Source organism: Fundulus heteroclitus, unplaced genomic scaffold, assembly GCF_011125445.2.
Source record: "Fundulus heteroclitus isolate FHET01 unplaced genomic scaffold, MU-UCD_Fhet_4.1 scaffold_726, whole genome shotgun sequence".
NCBI lineage: Eukaryota > Metazoa > Chordata > Actinopteri > Cyprinodontiformes > Fundulidae > Fundulus > Fundulus heteroclitus.
The window spans coordinates 1-20,668 of record NW_023397171.1 but is presented as its reverse complement, the minus strand read 5'-3'; the positions used below and the strand labels follow the sequence as shown (position 1 = coordinate 20,668).

Sequence of the window (20,668 nt, the reverse complement as noted above, 5' to 3'; positions counted from 1 at the left end):
TGATTAATCGCACGGAGCCATCGATGCGCGCGCCTGCGACTGGTCGCGACGCCGAGACGCTCGACGGTTCGGCAGCTAATGCCTGCTGGTTGATTTGCCGCGAAACGCGCTTGGTTTCTCGCGCTAGAAACGTCGGAGCGGCTAATAGGTGAGTGCGGGTAAACAATTTACACCGAAATACAGCGTTAGAAGTGTCCGTAGAGATGCTCACTCTCTGGTTATTATTGTAGCGCACTAGTTAACAAAAGCTTCTTTACCGCGCTTGTTAAAAGGCACAATTAGCGCACCGTGTTAGCTAAGTAACACTTCGAGTTGAATGTAATTAGCAGCAGTAACTTGGCGTGTGCTAAATCGCTACATATATTTATTTCTCAGTTACAAAAAGCCTGTTATTCTAGCCCCTCAGTGCTGAGTGTATGTATGTAAACCCACTCCATCCCTTTGTCTCCACACATTTCCAGCAGCTCCGCTCCAAGCTAGCTGCCCCGTCATGAGGCGCAATTGATATGTAACTGCGTTGTTTTGATGCCTCTGTTTTACTCAGATAACATCTCACAATGGGAATTCACGGACTGGCCAAGCTGATTGCCGACCAGGCCCCCGGTGCCATCAAAGAGCAGGACATCAAGAACTACTTCGGTAATTCTAAGCATTAAAAACTTGTAAGGCCATTAGAAACAAATGAACACAGTTTCACTGATTTCCCCCCATTCAGTTGTTTACATTAGTCTTTGTAGTATGTGGTTCTGTAATGTTTCAGCTCAGACGTAATACACTTTTTCTTTATTCAGAGGCACGAGACATGAGCTAAATGTTGTAATGTTTTTCTGTAGGCAGGAAGATTGCCATCGATGCCTCCATGTGCATCTACCAGTTCCTGATCGCTGTGCGGCAGGATGGGAACGTTCTGCAGAACGAAGATGGAGAGACTACAAGGTACAGCATCGATGGTTTCTGACCATAACTGCAGTCTGCTTTGGATACAATAGTTGCTCCTGTTATTTCAAGGCAGTAAATTAGGCCCAATGCATGAAAATAAAGTGTGACTTGCCCCTTTTCCCCCCCTCCAGTCACCTGATGGGAATGTTTTACCGCACAATCCGCATGTTGGAGAACGGGATCAAGCCGGTGTACGTGTTTGATGGGAAACCTCCACAGCTCAAGTCAGCAGAGGTTTGTGTGGAATAAAAAAAAGGCACGGGCCTTTATGAGATTCCTATGGTATGATGACCATTAGTAAAGCTATTGTTGTTTCTTTTTTTTTTTTTTTTTTTAAACTTTATTTATCAATTTTCACAGCATATTCTTTACAGCATTCATGTTTTATACAGCGCTGTCTTACTTAACATATATAACCCTTACACAAAACACACATACCCAAAAAATAAAAAGTAAAAATTAAAAAATAAAGTAAAAACAATACAATAAATAGATAAATAATAAAGGACAAAAACACAAAAATTTGTTCATAGCTGACTAAAAGAATATAACAGTAGTTTAGTTATGATAAAATACTCATTTTAAATGTTTCCATGTATAGTAAAAATGGCTGCCAAGTTTTGAAAAATTTAGCAGTTGAACCTGCCAGTGTATACCTCATCTTTTCTAAATGTAAGAACCTCATGAGCTCTGAGAGCCACTGTTCATGTGTGGGTGGGGCCTTCTGTTTCCACCTCAACAGTATCAGGCGTCTCGCAATCAACGTAGCAAAAGCTATTGCATTTGAATTATATTTGGAGAGTAAACTATTGGGGGGTATGATTCCAAAAATTGCAGTTAGAGCAGAAGGTTCAAATGCAACATTGTATATTTCTGAGAATGTATTGAATATAGACAACCAATAGGTGTGAAGTTTTGAACATGCCCAGAAAGCGTGAATAAGGGAGCCGACCTCTGACCTGCATCGATTACATAAGGGATCAGTCCCTGGATAAAACTTAGCTAGCTTTTCATTAGAGAAATGCAACCGGTGCAAGACTTTGAACTGAAGGAGTCCATGTCTAGCGCATATTGAAGAAGAGTGAACCCTGTGAAGAATGGATTGCCAGAGCTCATCTGTTAATGTAATTGCAAGGTCTTTCTCCCAATGCGACTTAATAATAGAGAGAGAAGGAGATTGTAGATCTAGCAGTATGGTATAAATCTTTTTAATCGCCCCCCTTTGATGGATGTCTATACCTATGATTTTATCCAGAGCTGTTTCTTCAGGCAGTTCAGGAAATGTGGGATATCTATTTTTCACAAAATGCCGCAGTTGTAAATAGCGGAAAAAGATTGTTGTTTCTTTTATTTCGATATTTAACATGACGTGGTTGTTTTAATAGAAAACAATATAGGAGCTGCTGTCCTTACTGCAGCTCTAATAATAAACACTTGATTGTTACAGGTATGTTAATATCGTCTATAACGTTTATTTGTCATTTTGATTCTTTTAGATGGACTCAAGCCAAATAACAGTACAAGCACCTGCTAAACGAAGTCATAGTTTCCAAGTGCTTATTGTGCCATTATGCTTCTCCAAGAGAAACAAAAGTATAACAAGCTTGTATAAACGGGTTAACTAGTCAACCTATCGGCTTGCGTAAAGATTGCAGTTCACTTAAAAATAAAAAAGTTATCTTAATAAAGGGGATCAAGGGGAATATTTTTTTGGAAAGAGACAAATTCTTATTTATTTTGTTGTGGGACAAACGTGTAGTAGGTGTCTGTCAGCCAGCTGACCAGTGGTGGGGAGGGGTAGCACCCTGTTATTCTATGCTTCGTGCAGCTGAGATGAGAAACATTTGGCATTTTCTAGCGGCATATATGACAAAATAGGGCAAAATGTTACAGAAAATTAAACCGTGGATTTATAAAACCTTAATGTTGTATTTTATTTGTGTTTTTTGTACGGCTTTGGTCTCTGTGTGTTTAAAGTGTTGTATAAATCAGTGCTTTATGAATAAAGTTGGATTGGATTAATGTCTGTAACGGTCAGGTGTAAAGAAAGGTGGTTTTCCTGTCAGAAAAAGAAAAAAAAACAATCTTTGCAGAACGTCTATCTCTTTTTGCTTTATTGTTTTTCGTTTTGTAGCTGGAGAAGAGAGGGGAGAGAAGAGCAGAGGCTGAGAAGCTGCTTGCTAAAGCTCAGGAAATGGGTAAAATCATTTGTTGTGTTGGTGACAGACATCTGCATCTTTTCTGTTTCCCAATAGGGTAAAAATAAAAGGATTATGGGTAATAGAGATAGAAATTATTTCTTTCCATTAACCAGGTGAGCAGGAGAATATTGACAAATTCTCCAAGCGACTTGTTAAAGTCACCAAGCACCATAACGACGAGTGCAAGAAGCTGCTGACCTTGATGGGAGTGCCTTATATTGAGGTAACGTTGAAAGCTGCTTTACTTCTCACCTTACTTTAGGAATCTGTCCATTATGTTTATGTTTGAAATGTTCATAGTAAAAAAAGATAATAATTTCTATTGAAATGTAAAATCCACCTTTTTAGTCCTTAAATATATTTTGTTGTGTACTGATAGTCTGGGAGTTCAGAAAAGCTGAATGTAGTCTGTCCAGGAGCTTTATATTCTGCCTGGGTCATATTTTTCAAGCTGTTTAGTTTTCTCTGTTCTTTATTACGTTTGTTAAACAATTACATTGCAGTATTTGCTAAAGTACTGCTAAACAAGGTCATAGTTTTCCAGCCATCTGATTTTATAGATTTTTCTTTTGCAACCATTTTGTTGTCCAAGCTCAAGTTGGCAAAAGCTAAAAGTGGATAATTGAAGATGTTTGGTTGTTGGGTCGGGCTGCCCAGTGTCGTCTTGTTGCCTTGCAGCAAGAAGGTTCTGGGTTCGAGTCCGACCCTGGGTCTTTCTGCATCGAGTTTGCATGTTCTCCCTGTGCATGTGTAGGTTCTCTCTGGGTACTCCGGCTTCCTCCCACAGTCCAAAAACATGAATGTTAGGTTAATTGGCCTCTCTAATTTCTCCTTAGGTGTGCGTGAATGGTTGTTTGTCCTGTTTTGTCTCTGTGTTGCCCTGTGACAGACTAGCGACCTGTCCAAGGTGAACCCCACCTCTCATCCATTGACAGCTGGAGATTGGCACCAGCACCCCTCACAACTCCAGCAGGGATAAGCATGTTAGAAAATGGATGGATGGTTTCAGGGCACCCTCACCCTGCATACTGCAAAAATGGCCGAACGGGTCGGAGTGGAACGAGTTGCTCTCAGAACCGGGGTCAAAGACGGGCCTGTGGGGCAACAATAACGAGCAATTCAGACCAAAGCAATGCAGTTCCACTTTCTACAACTTTAAATTTAGATTTAAATGTGAAAAGAAAGGCTTTAAAAAGAACGATGTGTCCCCTTTTTATATCAGCACATTTGGAAATGGATTTGAATATGTAAAAGAGGTCAGTTGCTACAGGAGAGATGTGAGTAAATGATTGTGTGGCATGGTACTTTGTTTCAGGCCCCGTGTGAGGCTGAGGCCAGCTGTGCTGCTCTGGTTAAAGAAGGGAAGGTCTATGCTACAGCGACGGAGGATATGGACGGGCTCACCTTTGGGACAAATGTCCTGCTCAGACATCTCACCGCCAGCGAAGCCAAGTATACAGCTTTGTGTCTTCATTTAGGCTGTGCTGAAAAAAGATATTTACTTTTACATACTTTGATTAATCGTTTTATAAAAAGAAAAGATAATTTTCCTTTTGTACTTGTTTTATATTAGATAAGCAGTATCCATATTTATTTATTTCAAACTCTGATATGTGTCACAAAAACCAAATTTCCTTTTTGCTTCAGGAAGCTTCCTGTTCAAGAATTCCACTTTAATCGCATCCTGGAGGACATCGGTCTGACCAGTGAACAGGTAGGTTGACATCTTTCCTCCCGTGATGCAAACTTCTCTCTGCAGCAAGGGATTAATCTTTCAGTCTTTACTTCTTCTAGTTCATAGACCTTTGTATTCTGCTGGGTTGTGACTACTGTGGCACCATCAAGGGAATCGGCCCCAAGAGAGCCATCGACCTGATCCGACAGCACGGTACCATCGAGGAGATCCTAGAGAACATTGACACAACTGTAAGTTAAAATGTTCTCCCCTAAGAAAGTATCCACTTTCTTGTTATTTGTAGAACAGATGTAGAAAATCCAATAAATACAGACCAAGAAGTGGAAGCAGAAGTGTAGGATTATTACAACTCAATCAACCCAACAAGGATACGTTATTTGAAGATTTATATTCAATTGAGACACAGATTATGAAAATAACACTTCACCTTTACATGTGTTTTCCACCTATTATTTTTAGTACATTTTACAGACGTATACATTGTCTTAATTCCTCAACAAATTCCACTCTTATCTTGACCTTTTACTAAAAAAAAAAACATTTTCCCTAAGTTCATTTCTTGCTTCTTTAGTTTCCAAACTCCATCTGAATACAGATTGGAATGAGATATTGGACATGTTTATATTATCAGAGCAGTATTAAATGAAGTATATAATGCAAAATCCACTTTTTTATTAGTCCTTAAATACATTTTGTTGTGTACTTGGAGTCTTGAGGAGTGCAGAAAAGTTGAATGTAGTCTCTCCAGCAGTTGTGTAGGTTTCTTAATCTACACAATCTGTTTGGGTCATATTTTCAAGCCACTAATTTTCCTCTGTCCTCTGTTACGTTTTTTAAAGATCAGATCGCAGTGTTTGCTGCAGAACTGCTAAACAAGGTCATGGACCTCCAGCTTACCGATTTCTCAAATCTGCCAGTTGTATTTTTTGCCATGATTTTGTATTCCAAGCTCAAAGATGCCGAAGCTACAGGTGAACAAGTCAAATGTTCGGTTGTTAGGTGTATTAACCCACACATTTGGTCCCCCAGCATACTGCAAAAATTGCCGAACGGTGTGAAGTGGAGTGCTCTGGCTCAACCCGAATACCCTTAATAATAACAAGGAGTCGACAGCTAAAGCATGATTAGTGCAGTCCAAATAGTGCAGTCAGTAAGGAAGGAGGTAGGAAAAGGAGCCTGTACGCTCCCTCCCACAGCTAGTTTTTCCAAGGAACCCCACAGCGTCCCTTACAGGCACTAAAAACCCCTTAGGTATCCCACAATTCTTTGCGTGACATGACGTATCAGCACACCTCCTCACGGAAATCAACGAAAATGTCCGGAGAGATGTAATCAAATGTGTAGTTAATTTTCTGAAGGCTGTGGGCCTGGATTTGACTCGCATCGTCCACGTGCGTTTCCGTCACGTAATGTCGGAGTTAAAGGCTTTCCGAATTCAGCACAGCAGTCCGACGCTCCTTTCCTCCATACGATAGAGTTCTTACTGTTGGCCCCATGAAAGGTCAAGGAGCAGGAGCTAGAAGCTCTATATAAGGGTATTTGGATTGAGTCTCTGTGACCTGGAGGGGAGTGTAAAGTGGCTCCTTTAGATTTAAAGAGACAGTACCAAATATAGTTGCTCCCAGACACATCTCTGAACAGGGGTAAAAAAGGGTGAATGTGGGTGTAAATGAATAAGGAATTCAGACCAAAGCATTGCAGTTCCACTTTATATAGATTTCAATGCAAAAAGAATTTAAAAGGAGGATTTAAAAGCACAATATATCCCCTTTTTAAGGTCTTTTAAATCATAGCATTCCTTTTCTTTACTGTGTCCTGTCTGGCAGTTTAGCATTAAGAATTACCGTCTTAATGCCAAAGAGAGCCCAACAGATTTACTTTCACTAGTGGAGCATTACTGCTTTCGATATAGTGCTCCTCTTGATACATACGCAAATAACTTTACTGGACACAGAAACGAAAAGGTCATCAGCATATTTTAAATGCTTTGATACACCACATAAACCTTTTATTGATTATGGAAAATGTTTAGGACCCAGGACAGAACCTTGTGGTATCCCACAGCTGATCTTCCACGGATTAGTCATAATTTTTTAAATCTACATGTACTGACAGCTTGGTGTTGCGATGATGTGGCTGTGTTCTTCCCTTGATACCGAATCTGTCTTACGGTTTCAGCAGTAGGCCATCCCCTATGCTGGCAACATCTTTTTCGCAGCAAGAAACAGTCCCAGATGTAAAGTTCCTACTATTGATCACGTTTGCTGAATTACTACCACTGAGGTGGACCTTTTGGTTCTAAATCTGTACTGACACTCACTAGGTTAAGCGTACCAGCATAGGTAAAGAGTATTATTCTAATTGAATTATCAAGACTTTGGGGAGAAAAAATACTTTTCTCAAACCTTAGAGAAGCTATTTGTCAACACTGGAATTTTTTAGTATTTAAATTTTGTTACTGGGATATTTTGCTGTTCGAAATGCCTTCTTGTAGATATGTTGCTGCATATAATTTTTTTTCTCAACCACAAAACATTGCCAGTTGAATCAGTGGACTTTTGAAAATTAAACATTTGAAAAAGTAATTTCTTTGTTTTGTACCAGGTAGTGAATAAATTCACTGCAGTCTGTGCAGTCAAACCAGGCAGGTGATGTGATTTTGTGTCCTGTTCACCTTCTTGCAGAAGCATCCCGCCCCAGAGGACTGGTTGTATAAGGAAGCCAGAAATTTATTTTTGAAGCCAGAGGTGGTGGACTGCTCCACAGTGGACCTGAAGTGGAGGGAGCCCGATGAGGAGGCTTTGATCCAGTTCATGTGCAGTGAGAAACAGTTCAGGTGAGCTATTGGCTCTTGCAGGGCTGTTTTTGCATCTTTAATCCACTAGGCTCTGCTGTTGGCCTTGTAAATGCAGTGTTGTGACTTTTGCCTCATTGAGTAAATTAGTTACTGTATTTTTTTGGACTATAAGTCGCTCCGTTATATAAGTTGCATCGGCCAAAAAAATGCGTCATAAAGAGGAAAAGAAACATGTGTAGGTTGCGACGGTCTATACGCATTTATTTAGACTTTTATTTCACACAATCAAAGACTAAAAACTGGCATTTAATCTGGTAAACCAACCTATTAGATTACAGAGCAGCATCCACAGCCAGCTGAATAAGAATCAAGTTTAATCGCCAAGTAGGTTTGCACTTACAAGGAATTTGAATTAGTGTTGAAGGTGCAGACAAAAAATAAGAATACAGTAAAATAAAAAGTAAAAAGGATATATATACAGAAGCAATATACACTCAGTAAAGTGTGCGTTAATGTAACGCAGAAGCTTGTAAATCCTGAACGGGGGATTAACATGGAACATACCTGGGAGGATGAATGGGGTAAATTAGCAACTCCAACCAGCAAAGTTTTATCCAGCTCATTACAGCGTAACGGGCCATTACACTAAAGGTGGTCAAAATGACGGCTAATTTAGACCGTGAGCGTAGCGGTGCTACGTGCCAAGCTAACTGTACGACACGGATGTTTCAGAACAACATAAAGCTCACGTTCATCAGTGAAGTTGTAAACCTTCCAGACAACAGACCTGTAAGCTAGTGCTAGCTGTTATTAGCTTCACAGGCAGCCCAGTAACAGGGTTCTGTCTCGGTCTGGGTCCTTCCAGCAGCCATCTCCATCTGGGGGTTGGTTTATTTTGCATGATCTGCAGCGCCGATGGGACGGGTAAGGCGCGTTCAGCTCTGCTCTTCTGCTACATCGGGACAGTGCAGGACCGGGGAAATCCTTCTTGTTGAGCTAAACTTTTTTACTCCATCATGAGACACTGAAATCGGGGACAGCTTTTGTCGGGGACAGGTCATCAAAAACGGGGACAGTCCCTGGAAATCAGGGGCTTCTGGTCACCCTATTTTAGGTGGTACAGGAGCAGGATAGTTTTCTCAAGCCTAGCGAGCCCTGTTGTGGCTGTAGGTAGTAATGTTTACTCCTTGGTTCATGTGGAATTACCATTTAAATTTGATATATAAGTCGCACCTGAATATAAGTCACAGGATCGGCGAAACTATGAAAAAAGTGTGATTTTAAAGTCCGAAAAATATGGTAAGTTAAAACAGTCACATTAACTTTAGGCCATCTTTTACACCCAATTGTCCAACTACCCCTTAAACCATTAAAATGATTTTAATTGTCTCAAGTCATAGAAACATATCTGACTATCTGCATGTATTTAGTTTAAGTGATGAGGGAGTTTTGTGTGTTTGCAGTGAGGACAGGATCCGTAACGGCTGTAAGAAGATTTTGAAGAGCAGACAGGGCAGCACGCAGGGAAGACTGGACTCTTTCTTCTCTGTCACTGGTTCCCTGTCCTCCAAAAGGAAGGTATGCCTACAAAAGCGGCAGGGCCCACTGACTGCTCCCTGAACAACCAAGCGGTTATTTTGAATGTGGTTCTTATATGAAGGTTATTTGTGGTTCCTCATGTCTAAATTTTCCTTTTAGAAATTCAGTCACATATCAGTAAATGAGATGTAGTTGCCATAGTTTCTAATGTCCTCTTTTATTTCTGTATTCCTAGGAACCGGAGACCAAAGGACCTGCAAAGAAAAAGCAGAAAACTGGAGCGACTCCGGGCAAATTCAAGAAGGGAAAATAGATTCGACACAGATCACCGTTGATGTTACCATCATAGATGCAACGTATTAAATGAGAATTATAACCAGGAGGAAAGTGCTGCACAAAGAGGTTTTTGTTAAATGAATTTTCTTTTCTCATTTAGACAACTTTGTTGCTCATTACCACAATCCAAGCTAGCTGTGTTTTAAGGAGCTAAACTGTTTTAATGTGTTGGAAATAAAATTATTTTGTAGTGAAAATCTCCTGAGTTCTGATTTATTTAAATGTATTTAAAGTTATGTTTGTTGAATCAATTGGAGTTCACTATACCCTAAAAACCTAAGTTAATGAAAGTTAATATAGTTGACAGTGTTTCATCTGGAGGGCATTCATCCTTGTATTCTTTGGTATGGATGTAGCGTTGTTCAAAACCCTTCTCTACAAAGAGTGATGACTTATTTTAGTATCTGTATTATTTTACGAGCTGTGTTAAAGCATTGTTCTATAAAATACCATCCAGCCAACATTTGCCATCTATACCAGAGGTCACCAACATAGTGCCCATGGGTACCAAGTAGACCTCGAGGACCACACGTGGTGCCTATGAGCCTGTGTAAAAAAAAAAAAAAAAATCAATCCACCACCAAAACTTTATTTTATTCCAATACTCCTCTTGTCTAATACCACTTGCATTTATAGAGATTTAAAAATGACTATAATAATACATGACAAATGTAATTGCATAAAGTTAAGGTGAACTTTCACCCTTCTAGTTCAAAGGCCTTCGTATGACAACACTAATGAAGTAGCTTGGTTAAAGGGTTGGTGACCCCTGATCTATACAGTGCTTTGAAAGTGTATTCTCCGCTTTGGCTTTTTACCTGTTTTTTTTACGATCCAACCTGTAATTTCAATGTTTTTAATATTTTATTAATGATGAATCTGCACAAAATGGTAATAGGTTGATGAAGTGACAATTTGAAAAAGCAATCATTTATGTGTTTATATGTATTCAGTCTCTTTGCTAAGAAGCCTCTAAAAAGTTCTGGTGCAAACAATTACCTTAAAAAAAATATATATACATATATATAATTAGTGAAAAAAGTACCCCTGTGTGCAATCTAAGTGTCACACAATCTGTCAGTATAAACCACTTTTCTGAAAGGTTCCAGAGGCTGCATCATGCCATGAAGACCAAGGAGTTCTCCAAACAAGTCAGGGACAAAGTTGATAACAAGTACAAATCAGCGTGGGGCTATAAAAGATATCCAAATCTTTGAAGATCCATGGGAGCTCCATCATCAAACGGAAAGCACATGGTGCCACAATAAACCTGCGAAGAAAGGGCCGCTCTTACAATCTAAGGACAAGAAAGGAGGGTGTTAATCAGAGAGACAGCACAGAGACTAAAGGTAACACTGGAGGAGCTGCAGAGCTCTTTTTAATCAGGCTACATTAAAATACCACCGACAAATATTGGTATTCAGTCAAGTACTATTATTATTTAACATTATGATGGCAGCCTTTACCATTGTTAACTTTATCCATGTGGGCATTGAGGATGTGTTTTTGAGGCTGCTGTTCTAAGTTTGACAAAAAGGCCTTTAACAGACCATTGCACGTTGATGAGGAGATTGGAGAATTGGCTAAAAAAATCAAAAGGATAAAGTCTAGCGTTACACCAGTTTCCAGAACCTATCACATTGTGTGACACTAGGGGGCGCTGTTTCGCTGATTCCTCCAGGAAAAAAAAAGTTAAATCTGATAAGGTGAAATGTTTTGCAAAGCCTGTCTCCTAAAAAAGATTCATCCCTTGAAGGGGAAGTAAAACGTGAAACTCTGACATTTTATAAAGTTTTAGCTAAGCAGAGGTCTGGTTGGCTCCAGGGATGCAGCCAGTAGTGATATGGCAGCGATTTTAACAACTTTGCAGATACAGAGTTCATTCTTAACTCCAGGGCAACCTTTAGGGAGTTCGTCTTGCAATTGGCGGGTTGCCGGTTCGATCCCCCGCACTGACTGTCTCTGTCGTTGTGTCCTTGGGCAAGACACTTCACCCGCATTGCCTGCTGGCGGTGGTCAGAGGGCCCGGTGGCGCCGGTGCATGGCAGCCTCGCCTCTGTCAGTCTGCCCCAGGGCAGCTGTAGCTACTTACATAGCTCACCACCGTTAGGGTGTGAATGTGTGTGTGAATGGGTGAATGACTGAACTGTAGTGTAAAGTGCTTTGGAGGTCGTCAAGACTAGTTAAAAGCGCTATACAAGTGCAAGCAATTTAATAATATCAGCGCCTCTTATCTCGACTCCAAAGGCAGGGCACTCGTCACAATCATTTTATCACTTAGCAATGGGGGCAGATTATGGCATCTCAGTGCTCCATTTGCAGGACTGTATACAAATTTTACACATTTCATCAAAAATGTTTGTAGTTGTTTTCCTGAGGTCTTAAATCTTGCTGTGTAAAAGGAATCCTAAACAATAACTGACTTTCTAGAGTTATTGAATAAGGAAATGGTGGAGTGATAAAGTTCCTGCACTTTTATTGAGAAACACAGCAGAGATCACATAGATGGAAAGTAATCGCACCCCTCGGTCCGGCCGCCAGCCTGTTCACCTGTTTCTGCCCTGTTTCTGTCGCTCTTCCTCCCCGGCTCCCCTAAATACCCCACAGCTGTACTGTGAGATAACAACAGACCGTCATATCCCAGATATTCATTATCTGCACAGTAACACCAGAGCATTGGCCTTGGCAGTCAGCAGAGCCGAGGAGCTGAAGTGTGCGCTGTGTGTGTGTCCTTGTGTCTCCAGTCCGAGTTGGCGTCAGGCCATAGTGACTTCAGGATAATATTCCCAGAGCTCTCAACTCTCACGTATTGACCATGTGACACGGAGGAGTGAGCAAAACAGCGCCCTCTAGAGTCGCAGAATGATAAATGGTGGAACGCCAGTCCTTATTGACAACACCATTGCTTCTTTATTAGCATTTTCTCTAATTCCCTCAACATGCAATGGTCTATTAAAGGCATTTCTCTCAAACATAGAACAACAGCAGTCTTCAACTAGAAGATCTCTGAAGAATTTTAAGAAAGCACCTGCCTCGTGGTGCGTACCGTACCGTCAAAAATAGTGACAGGAAGTAACACTGCAAATTTCAGGTTCCTACGGTCTTCACAGCCCCTGCAGCGGCCGTCGAAAAGTGCCATGTTAAGTCAATAGAGCGTGTCCCTGACCTCCTAGGAACCTCTTGGTAGCAGCGTTGTCATGGAGACTCACTGACCGCTGCAGCCCTGTGTTACTCATTATTATCTTTATCAAGTGGGGGACTGAGTTGAATGTGTGATTTTAGTGTCTTTGAAACATTTCTGCAGCATGTAGCAGAGGCAAAAAGGGGTCAAAAATGAATGTTTGACACCTCATAAAATAGACATGTTTTATCCGACATGGCCCAGTTTTGTTGTGGAGCTTTCTCTCTAAAGGAAGTACAGACTCTGTGAAGCAGAAGTTGGTAGGAGCTTCCTAGAGTTACTTCCGGTTAGCAACATGCTAACCGTCAGCCGCTAACATGGTTGTGTTCCATCACCGGGTGATGATGCTCTGTTAGTTTGGTCCAAATCCTGTACTGGAAAGTGCCTCAAAAAGGGTGCAAATACTTAATGTCACCAAAGGTCACCAAAGGCCATGGCTCAGATCGGCCTCCTTTAGCAACTCAGCCTCACCAAATCTGGGCCCAGAACTCAACATTTGACCTAAATGGTGTGTAATGCCATTTCCCACAGGTGGGTGGTGCTGTATAGGCCGGAGGGGTTGTGTCTGGGCATCCTGCCAGGTCCTGTTGAAGTCAGAGGCCCAATAGGAAAACATGTGAAATCCAAAAAGTATCAGAAAAGTGACACATGCCTGATAATCACTGGAAAATTTTAAAATGTTAAGAGGAAGTGACTGTGCGAATTTCAGATTCCTACATTCATCAGAGCCACTGCAGTGGGCGTCGAAAGTTGCCATTCAATGTCAATGTCACATGTCCCTGACCTGTAGTAACCTCTGGCCAGCAGAGCTCGGTTGTCATGGAAACTCACTCACACCTTTGCTGCACGCATGCAGACAGTTTGGGTCAGATTCTGTCTAATTGGAATAGAATGGAATACTTTGCCTCGAACAACACTCGATATTTCATGAACCGTAAATGATAAAAACATACTTTTTCTGCGTTTATTTCGTACCGGATAGGGGAACAAGACAAACTATGGGTTTTTGCTGGAAATATTTTGATAAAGGCGCAAAAAATTATGATATAAAGGGAAGTTTTAATGAAAATGCAAAAATCCTATAAAAAGGGTCCCGAACAAATCGCTGTAGCTGAAAAAGTATAAAAGATATCAAAATAATTCTTTCACCGTGAGTATCAGCAGGCTTTTAAAAACTACGGTGCTTATTTTTTTGTTTGTACAAAAATCGATGTAGGCACAGCGATGATGTAAAAAAGTGAATCATGTGGAAGTATGCAGGTCCAAAGCGTTTTCAGGATTTTGCACATTCGCTACTCCCAAACAAATTGTTCCTGCGGCAAAACGTAACAGGTATCCACAAAATTCATTTTTTTGTGAGTGCCAGAAGGGTCTGGACATTCATGTGTGAAAGTCTCATGCCTCTACATCAAACGGTTTAGGAGTAGCGACGATGCGAAAACATGCGTTGTTTGGGATTTTCAGGTGTCATTTTTTCAAAACGCCTCCATAGGAAATGAATGGGGAAGGTTTTGGCTTAGTCTCGCTCTGAGGTGATTTGCGAAACATCTATAAATCCTACACCAATGAGGGTTACATTTTGTGGATCCAGACAAAAATACCTATGTTTTGATGTATAATTTGTCTACGCAGAGTGTAAATTGAGCGAGTAGGCTGAAGTTGTTCAGAGTTGTGAAATCTTTGAAAACACCAGAGTGGGCCACTCTGGTGGTTGGAGAATTCCGTCATCGACTTTCATTATAAATGAGGATTCCGCTGATTTTTTGGACATGAGCTTTGAGGAGTAACTGTGAAGAGACGATAAAAGATATCCACATCCCGTTTTCACTTCTGAGTTGTTCAAAGATATATCTACAAACTGAAAGTTAAACAGTGTTCGTAGGTGAAAGCATGACGATACAGTACAGCGTTGAAAATGGTATTTTGGAAGCTTTTTTGAGGCTTTTTCTGTACCTGACGTTATTCATTTCCTATGGAAGTGGTTTTTCGCTAATTGCGTTGCCAGGGTAACCTGAAACCCCAATAAAAGTAATAGCACACCATTCCCGACCAAGTCAGACGTTTTGATACCTATATTGTTGGGGTGCACGCTACGGTTTGGGCCGCATTCATTTCCGAAAATCTTTTGAGGTGCATAGTAATAGGTGCCTCCATGCAAATGCAGGGGGAGGCAGTGCTTTGCGAAGGCAGCAGGATTATATAAACCTGGTTTTTAGCCTGGTCTGGAGCAGGCTAGCTGCACAGAATAAACCACCCTTTGTAATGTATGTGCCCCTGCTTTTGTGAAACCGAGTCCAATCCAGCCAGAATATTAGGAAAATCCCGGTTTAATCCACTATCTTGGTTTTGTGAAACAGCCCTCTAAAGACTACTGCTAAAGAAACACTCAGGTGGTTTAAAGGGAAACATTTAGATGTGTTGGAATGGCAAAGTCAAAATCCAGATCTCCATACAATTGAGAATCTGTGGCTAAGATGTGAAAATTGCTTTTCAAAGGCAAAAGCATTCAACACAAAAGAGCTGGAAGAGTTTAGCCTTGAGGAATGGTCAAAAAGCCCAGAGGCCAGATGTGGCGAGCTCATAGAGACTGATCCAAACTTTCAGCTGGAACTGTCACAAAGTTATCTACTTTTTTTGCTTCACAATTAAAAAACACACCAATTTTGTCAGCTGGTTCTGTAAATAAAATGATGCAATCTTTCAAAGTATCATAAATATATGTTGTGAGGCAAAAAAGAAGAAAAAAAAAACGTAAAAAATGCCAGAGGGCGGAAAACGTATGATGATTTTAAGAACTAACCCAGAAGTTTAAATCGGTGAAGAAGATCGACTCAGTTTTATCTTTTATATCTAGCAAAGCACTTTGGCTTCCGTTGTTAATTTACACAACCGTGAAGATGTCATCATGACATTTTAAAACTAGCTCAAGTAGCTGAACAAAGCCTCCCTCCCAGTTCTGCTTGTTGCAGGACAGATCTCTACTGAATTTAATCTAGAGTACTGCCCCAATAACAGTGCAGTTGTTGGTGTAAATAGAGAAAATCTGTCTGTGGCAGATTGTGAGGGAACTGATCTATAACAGCGCTCCAGACAGGCTAGTTGGACTGATGCACCTAACTTCTTCTGTCTCAGTCTCATTCCACCTGCCCCATAAATGTGAAAATTAAACCAAACTAAATGAAACAGACAAGCCAGATGACTGAAGAATCCATGCAGCTGAACGTAAACTGACTAGGCATCACGTGCAGACAGAGGGAGTGAAGGCGACTAGTGAAGTTCAAACTCACTTGGTGATTAGATCAAAGGACATAAGATAGTTAGAATGGCCCAGTCAAAGTCTAAATCAAAATTGAGAATTGTGGTGAGACCTGAAAACTGATGAATTCCCAGTGATAGTCTCACCTTGTCGAGACAAACCCCAGAAGACTTGTTGTGTAATAACCGCAAAATGTAGTTTTGCTATATGTGGCACACTGATCTAGAGTTTATTTGCAAAACATTCTGAGAAAATATTCAAAATTATGCATCATTTTGTGTTGGTCTATCACATAAAATCCCTACAAAATATGTCAAAGTTTGTATTTGTAATGTGGTAAAAAGTGAAAAGGTCCAAGAGGTATAAATGCTTTTGTCAGCCGCTGTAAGTGAATAATATTTTAGGCGCTAAGTATTGGTGTGACATAATGTATCTAAACTAAATATATTGATATAATGAGTCAGATGCTTAAAAAAGCCTGAGAGAGCGGCAGTGACTCTGATGTGAAACATCAGATGTTCTTTCAGAAAGGATATGAAGTTAAAAGGACACTTTACCAAGTCCGTCATGTGACATCTTCCTGCTTTGCAAGCATTTGAAACGGCCTTTCCTTAAACGGGCTTCCTCATTTTTTTTTCCCCTTTCTTTACTTTTTCTGGCCAACTTCAAGAACTGAGAAACAAAGTTATTTAATGTGCGGTTAACACTGGAAACAATCTACTGTAAAAAGATGGGCCTTCTTGTGTGCTGGTCTGGTAAGGAAAACTTTGACCACTTCTTTAAATGAACTAATGAAATGCAAGTGTTGTGTGCGCTGTGATCTTTCGCTGAGATTGCTCTATCTGCTGATGATTTAGTTTTACTTCAGCTGCCAAAATTAGCTCGAACCATGATCTCTCAGTTTTACCCTTGTACTATAATACATAAAGTTTTGCTCAAACTGAGTGTTTGTGGATATGAAGAGGGGGGACGCTAGAGCATATTGTTAATTTCAGTCAGTCTTTTTTTGTTTGTTTGTGAAACAGAGAGCTCCTGGATTTGTTACATTATGGCGACAATCAGCTTCTTACTGACGTTCGGATTTGTCTCAGGTGAACTTTTTATTCAAATATATATTTATTATGTGAAATATAAATGAAAACAAATATGAGGTGGTCTCAATATGTATCTAAATAGTTTTATTTGATCTAATCCAACTTTGCATTTTGCAAACCGTGACCATGCATTTTCAGGTGCCTTGGAGGAGGCTCCTTGTTCTAAGAATCCTTCCCTGTTCATTACCACACCAAGAAAGCTGGAAGCTTTGGGGGGATCATGTCTCCAAATCCCATGCACATTCAATCAATCAAAAAAGCTTGATTTTAAACAAAATATCTTTGGGATATGGATCAAAAAGGATTCTCGGTTTGAACAGAACACAGAAAATGTGATTTTCAACAGCAGTGGATCGATAAAAAAGTATTCGCTGGAAATTACGGGAAACCTGAAGATGAAAAACTGCACAACCCTGTTTGACAATTTAACTACACAACACACAGAAAAGTACTTCTTCAGAATTGAGAATGGACAGTTCAAGGCAACAGCTTCCTGCAGTGCACTTCAAGTTACAGTTACAGGTGAGCAATCTTGTTATTTTGTAATACTAATTAACTGCAAATTCTACATTGAGCAAGTTTCTTATTTTACATTTTGTGTACACACAAGTGCTTTTGTAAGTTTCTGAACATATAGGTTAAGTGGCTTATTTGCAGCGAAGGTGAGAAATAAGAGGGAATCCTTCTTGAAAAGGGATAGCGGAGATCGCATTCGCTAAATGGTTTCAGAGTGTTTTCTTCAACATGTCTGGTGTTATTTTCTAGATTCTCCTTGGCGTCCCAGCATTAACATCCCTGCTGATCTGAAGGAGCATCAGTCTGTCACTATCAGCTGCTCAGCTTTGACTCCCTGTCCACACTCACCTCCTGAACTCACCTGGAATCTCCAACAAGACTCTCACAGACAAACAGAGAAAAACACAGAGGGTACCTTTACAACTAAAACCCAGGAGACCATCACTCTGTCAGACACACATGATGGATACAACATCAGATGTTCTGCCACATATCCTGTGAATGGAGGAAACAAGACAGCAGAGACAGAAGTGACTCTCAGTGTTTCATGTAAGTGATCCTGTCAGCACGTCATGGTTCAGCTGTTTCTGATCAGTAAAGTTAATGTGTGTCCCATTTTCATCAGATGCTCCTAGAGACACCTCAGCATCTATCAGTCCATCAGGTTTGGTGTCAGCAGGTAGCTGGGTGGAGCTGAACTGCTCCAGCAGAGCCAAGCCTCCTGCCAGCTTCACCTGGTTCAAGAACAGCAAACATGGAGCCATTAATGTATCTGTGGGGCAGGTTTACAGTCTACAGATGACCAACCTGGCAGATATTGAAAGTCATTACTGTGTGGCAACAAATCTTCTTGGTAGTGAGAAATCCACATGGAGTCATTTAAAAAGTCAAGGTAATACATACAGAAACTGCTAGTGTTAAGGTTATGGAAACAAACAGGCGTAAAGCTGAATTTAGCTTTAAAGTCTTGATGAAAGACAGGTTTCATTAGTTCATCAGATTTGCTCCCCCTGGTTAAGAACAGCAACAATGGAGGCATGAAATTGTCTACGAGGCATGTTTACTGTTTTAATGCCACTAAGGCAGGATGGTATTTCTGTGGCTAAAAATAAAATCTGGGTAATCAAAATTCATCAGTGATTTTCATTGGTGTTAAAGGCAAACATTCACTGGCACCGAATCCCCAACATCCCAAGCCTTAGCCATTTAACTTTTCACTGTAGTGATTTTATTTATTTATCAGTTTTTTTTAGCATGGCAGAATCTATGACTTAGAAGTCACAAGGGCTCACAAGAGTATTCAAAATTCCTTTACAAATTTGTATTAATGGTTCAGAAAAACAATGGAAAGCTGTACTCATGGAAATGTTGGTTTTAGTTTAAGTGTTTTAATAAATGAACAAGGTCAAACTATATCATGAAGTTTGGTTTGAAAAAAAAAGGCAAAAGCGTGCAGTTGATTTATTACTTACACATGAAATTAAAGGGCAAACCAAAACATAATGGAAAAGAAAAGAAGAAGAGCAAAAAATGTATGAAAATTGATTTATGACATAAATAATGTGGACACAATTGACTTATTGACAATTTGAAAGGCTCTTTAGTAAAATGTATTTCTTTTTTTTAGTTTTTTTTTTTTTTTTTTTAGAAATGCAGTCTTATTTGACTTAACTTGTATTGCTCTTGTTGTTGTTCCAGGAATGGATGCAGTGACATTATGGGGAGCTGTTGTTGGGGGGTTTCTAGGGATCAGCGTTGTGATCTGTGTGGTCTTCATCCTTTGGTAAGCTCTGCTCCGTGTCTCTCATTTAATGTGCAGATCGGTTTTCACTGCAGCTATGATGCCTTTTTAAGCTATTCATATTCATTTTCAATTTCCTCATATTTTAATCAGTTTTTTTCATAAACCTCTATTTGATTTATTGGTGTTTTATTTCATAGCCCAACTTAAGATAGCATAAATTTATTGCGCTTCAGTGGCACTATCTTTTGCTGCAGTCACATTTGGAGTTTTTTTGAGGAATGTTTCTACCAGCGTTGCACATCTGGAGACTGGTGCTTGTGCCTTTTCTTCTGGAAACCAGCTCAGGCTGGATGGAGAGCGTCTGTGACAATTTTTTAAAACTTTGCCACAGATGCTCAGATCGATTTAGAACTTAGACATTGACTGACCCATTCTAACCCATTATGTTGAACTTCATGACCCAAGACATGAAGTTAATATGTTGTTGTGAGCATCAGTTTTGTGTGTCTGTTTGGGTGAACGTGTTTATATTTCCATGAACACTCTCCAGAGGCCATTGTCCATGATGTTATCAGACGGCCAACAGTTCAGAATTCATCCGCAGATGTCAGCGGGGGAGGAGGGAGCGGGGGAGAGTTCTGAGCTCACTCGCCATAACAACCAGGGGGTGTTATTGATAGGGGAGGCCTAATCCAAATACTTTATTTGTTATGAGGACAAGCTGCACTGACTTTCCCGTCCGCTTTAAGTCTTTGCTGGCTCCTAACGGTGAATCCAATATTCCAAATTGTTGGGCTTTTCTGCGTTACACATCCAGATTTTATCCCATCTCCCCTTGAGTTCAACCATCAAAGCCAGTCTGCGTACCAGCACAGACTGCTCCTCCACATCCGGCTCTGTCCGTTCACCGCCTTAGTGAGCGCGTCATATGCAGCCGGTGGACTGATCAAGGCCAAATGGCTACCGACATCCGCTGTATTTGCTGATACATAAAAAAATCACCAAATCCAATAAGTAGAAATCCAAATATCCTTAATCCAAACATGCAAATGTTTCAAAGGTCCAGGAATGACGTCGAAAGACACACCGTTTTCCATCCAAGAATAAAGGGTGTATCCTCCAAAAATAGTCAGATTGGGACAGGACGGGTCCCCCTTACGCTGCCAACCCGTCGCAAAAATGTTATCAATAGCATTGAGAGACCAGTTTACCAGATCCATGGTTTTCAGAGTTTAGGTGATATGAAGAAAGTGCTCAGAAAGACAAAAGACAGCAGCAGCAGAAGCAGGAGAGGGGGGAGGGTGGGTGAAGCTGGAGAGGAGAGAAAAACACGACGACCTCGAAGAGAGACAGAACAGAAAAATCTGAC

At 40.5% G+C, this 20,668-nt stretch overlaps 2 protein-coding genes across 3 annotated transcripts; both read left to right on the top strand.

The window, feature by feature from the left end:
• The first annotated feature begins 10 nt into the window (after positions 1-10).
• Positions 11-9,551, top strand: fen1 (flap structure-specific endonuclease 1). 2 transcript variants are annotated; one of them, XM_012856285.3, is made up of 12 exons: positions 11-148; positions 545-639; positions 834-936; positions 1,071-1,173; positions 3,074-3,137; positions 3,254-3,363; positions 4,456-4,592; positions 4,788-4,854; positions 4,935-5,066; positions 7,521-7,672; positions 9,097-9,211; positions 9,408-9,551. In XM_012856285.3, the coding sequence occupies exons 2-12, from the start codon at positions 558-560 to the stop codon at positions 9,483-9,485; spliced, it is 1,143 nt and encodes a 380-aa protein (XP_012711739.1). In that variant the 5' UTR covers positions 11-148; positions 545-557; the 3' UTR covers positions 9,486-9,551. The 2 variants fall into 2 exon arrangements, with proteins under 2 accessions (XP_012711739.1, XP_035989940.1); XM_036134047.1 differs by lacking the exon at positions 11-148 and adding an exon at positions 188-418.
• A 6,946-nt stretch (positions 9,552-16,497) lies between these two features.
• On the top strand, positions 16,498-19,338 carry LOC105924380 (sialic acid-binding Ig-like lectin 6; the record flags this gene model as incomplete). Its single annotated transcript, XM_036134048.1, is given in 6 exon segments — positions 16,498-16,700; positions 16,971-17,036; positions 17,178-17,561; positions 17,805-18,104; positions 18,181-18,447; positions 19,254-19,338. Coding segments are annotated over 6 exon segments (1,127 nt in total), but the record flags the coding sequence as incomplete, so codon positions are not given.
• Positions 19,339-20,668: the final 1,330 nt, after the last annotated feature.

Bases quoted from the DNA above. Each gene is read 5' to 3' on its own strand.
- fen1 (XM_012856285.3), top strand. From the start codon at position 558: ATGGGAATTCACGGACTGGCCAAGCTGATTGCCGACCAGGCCCCCGGT. The intron at 3,138-3,253 runs GTAAAATCATTT...TCCATTAACCAG, and splicing joins TGCTAAAGCTCAGGAAATGG to GTGAGCAGGAGAATATTGAC. The intron at 7,673-9,096 runs GTGAGCTATTGG...GTGTGTTTGCAG, and splicing joins TGCAGTGAGAAACAGTTCAG to TGAGGACAGGATCCGTAACG.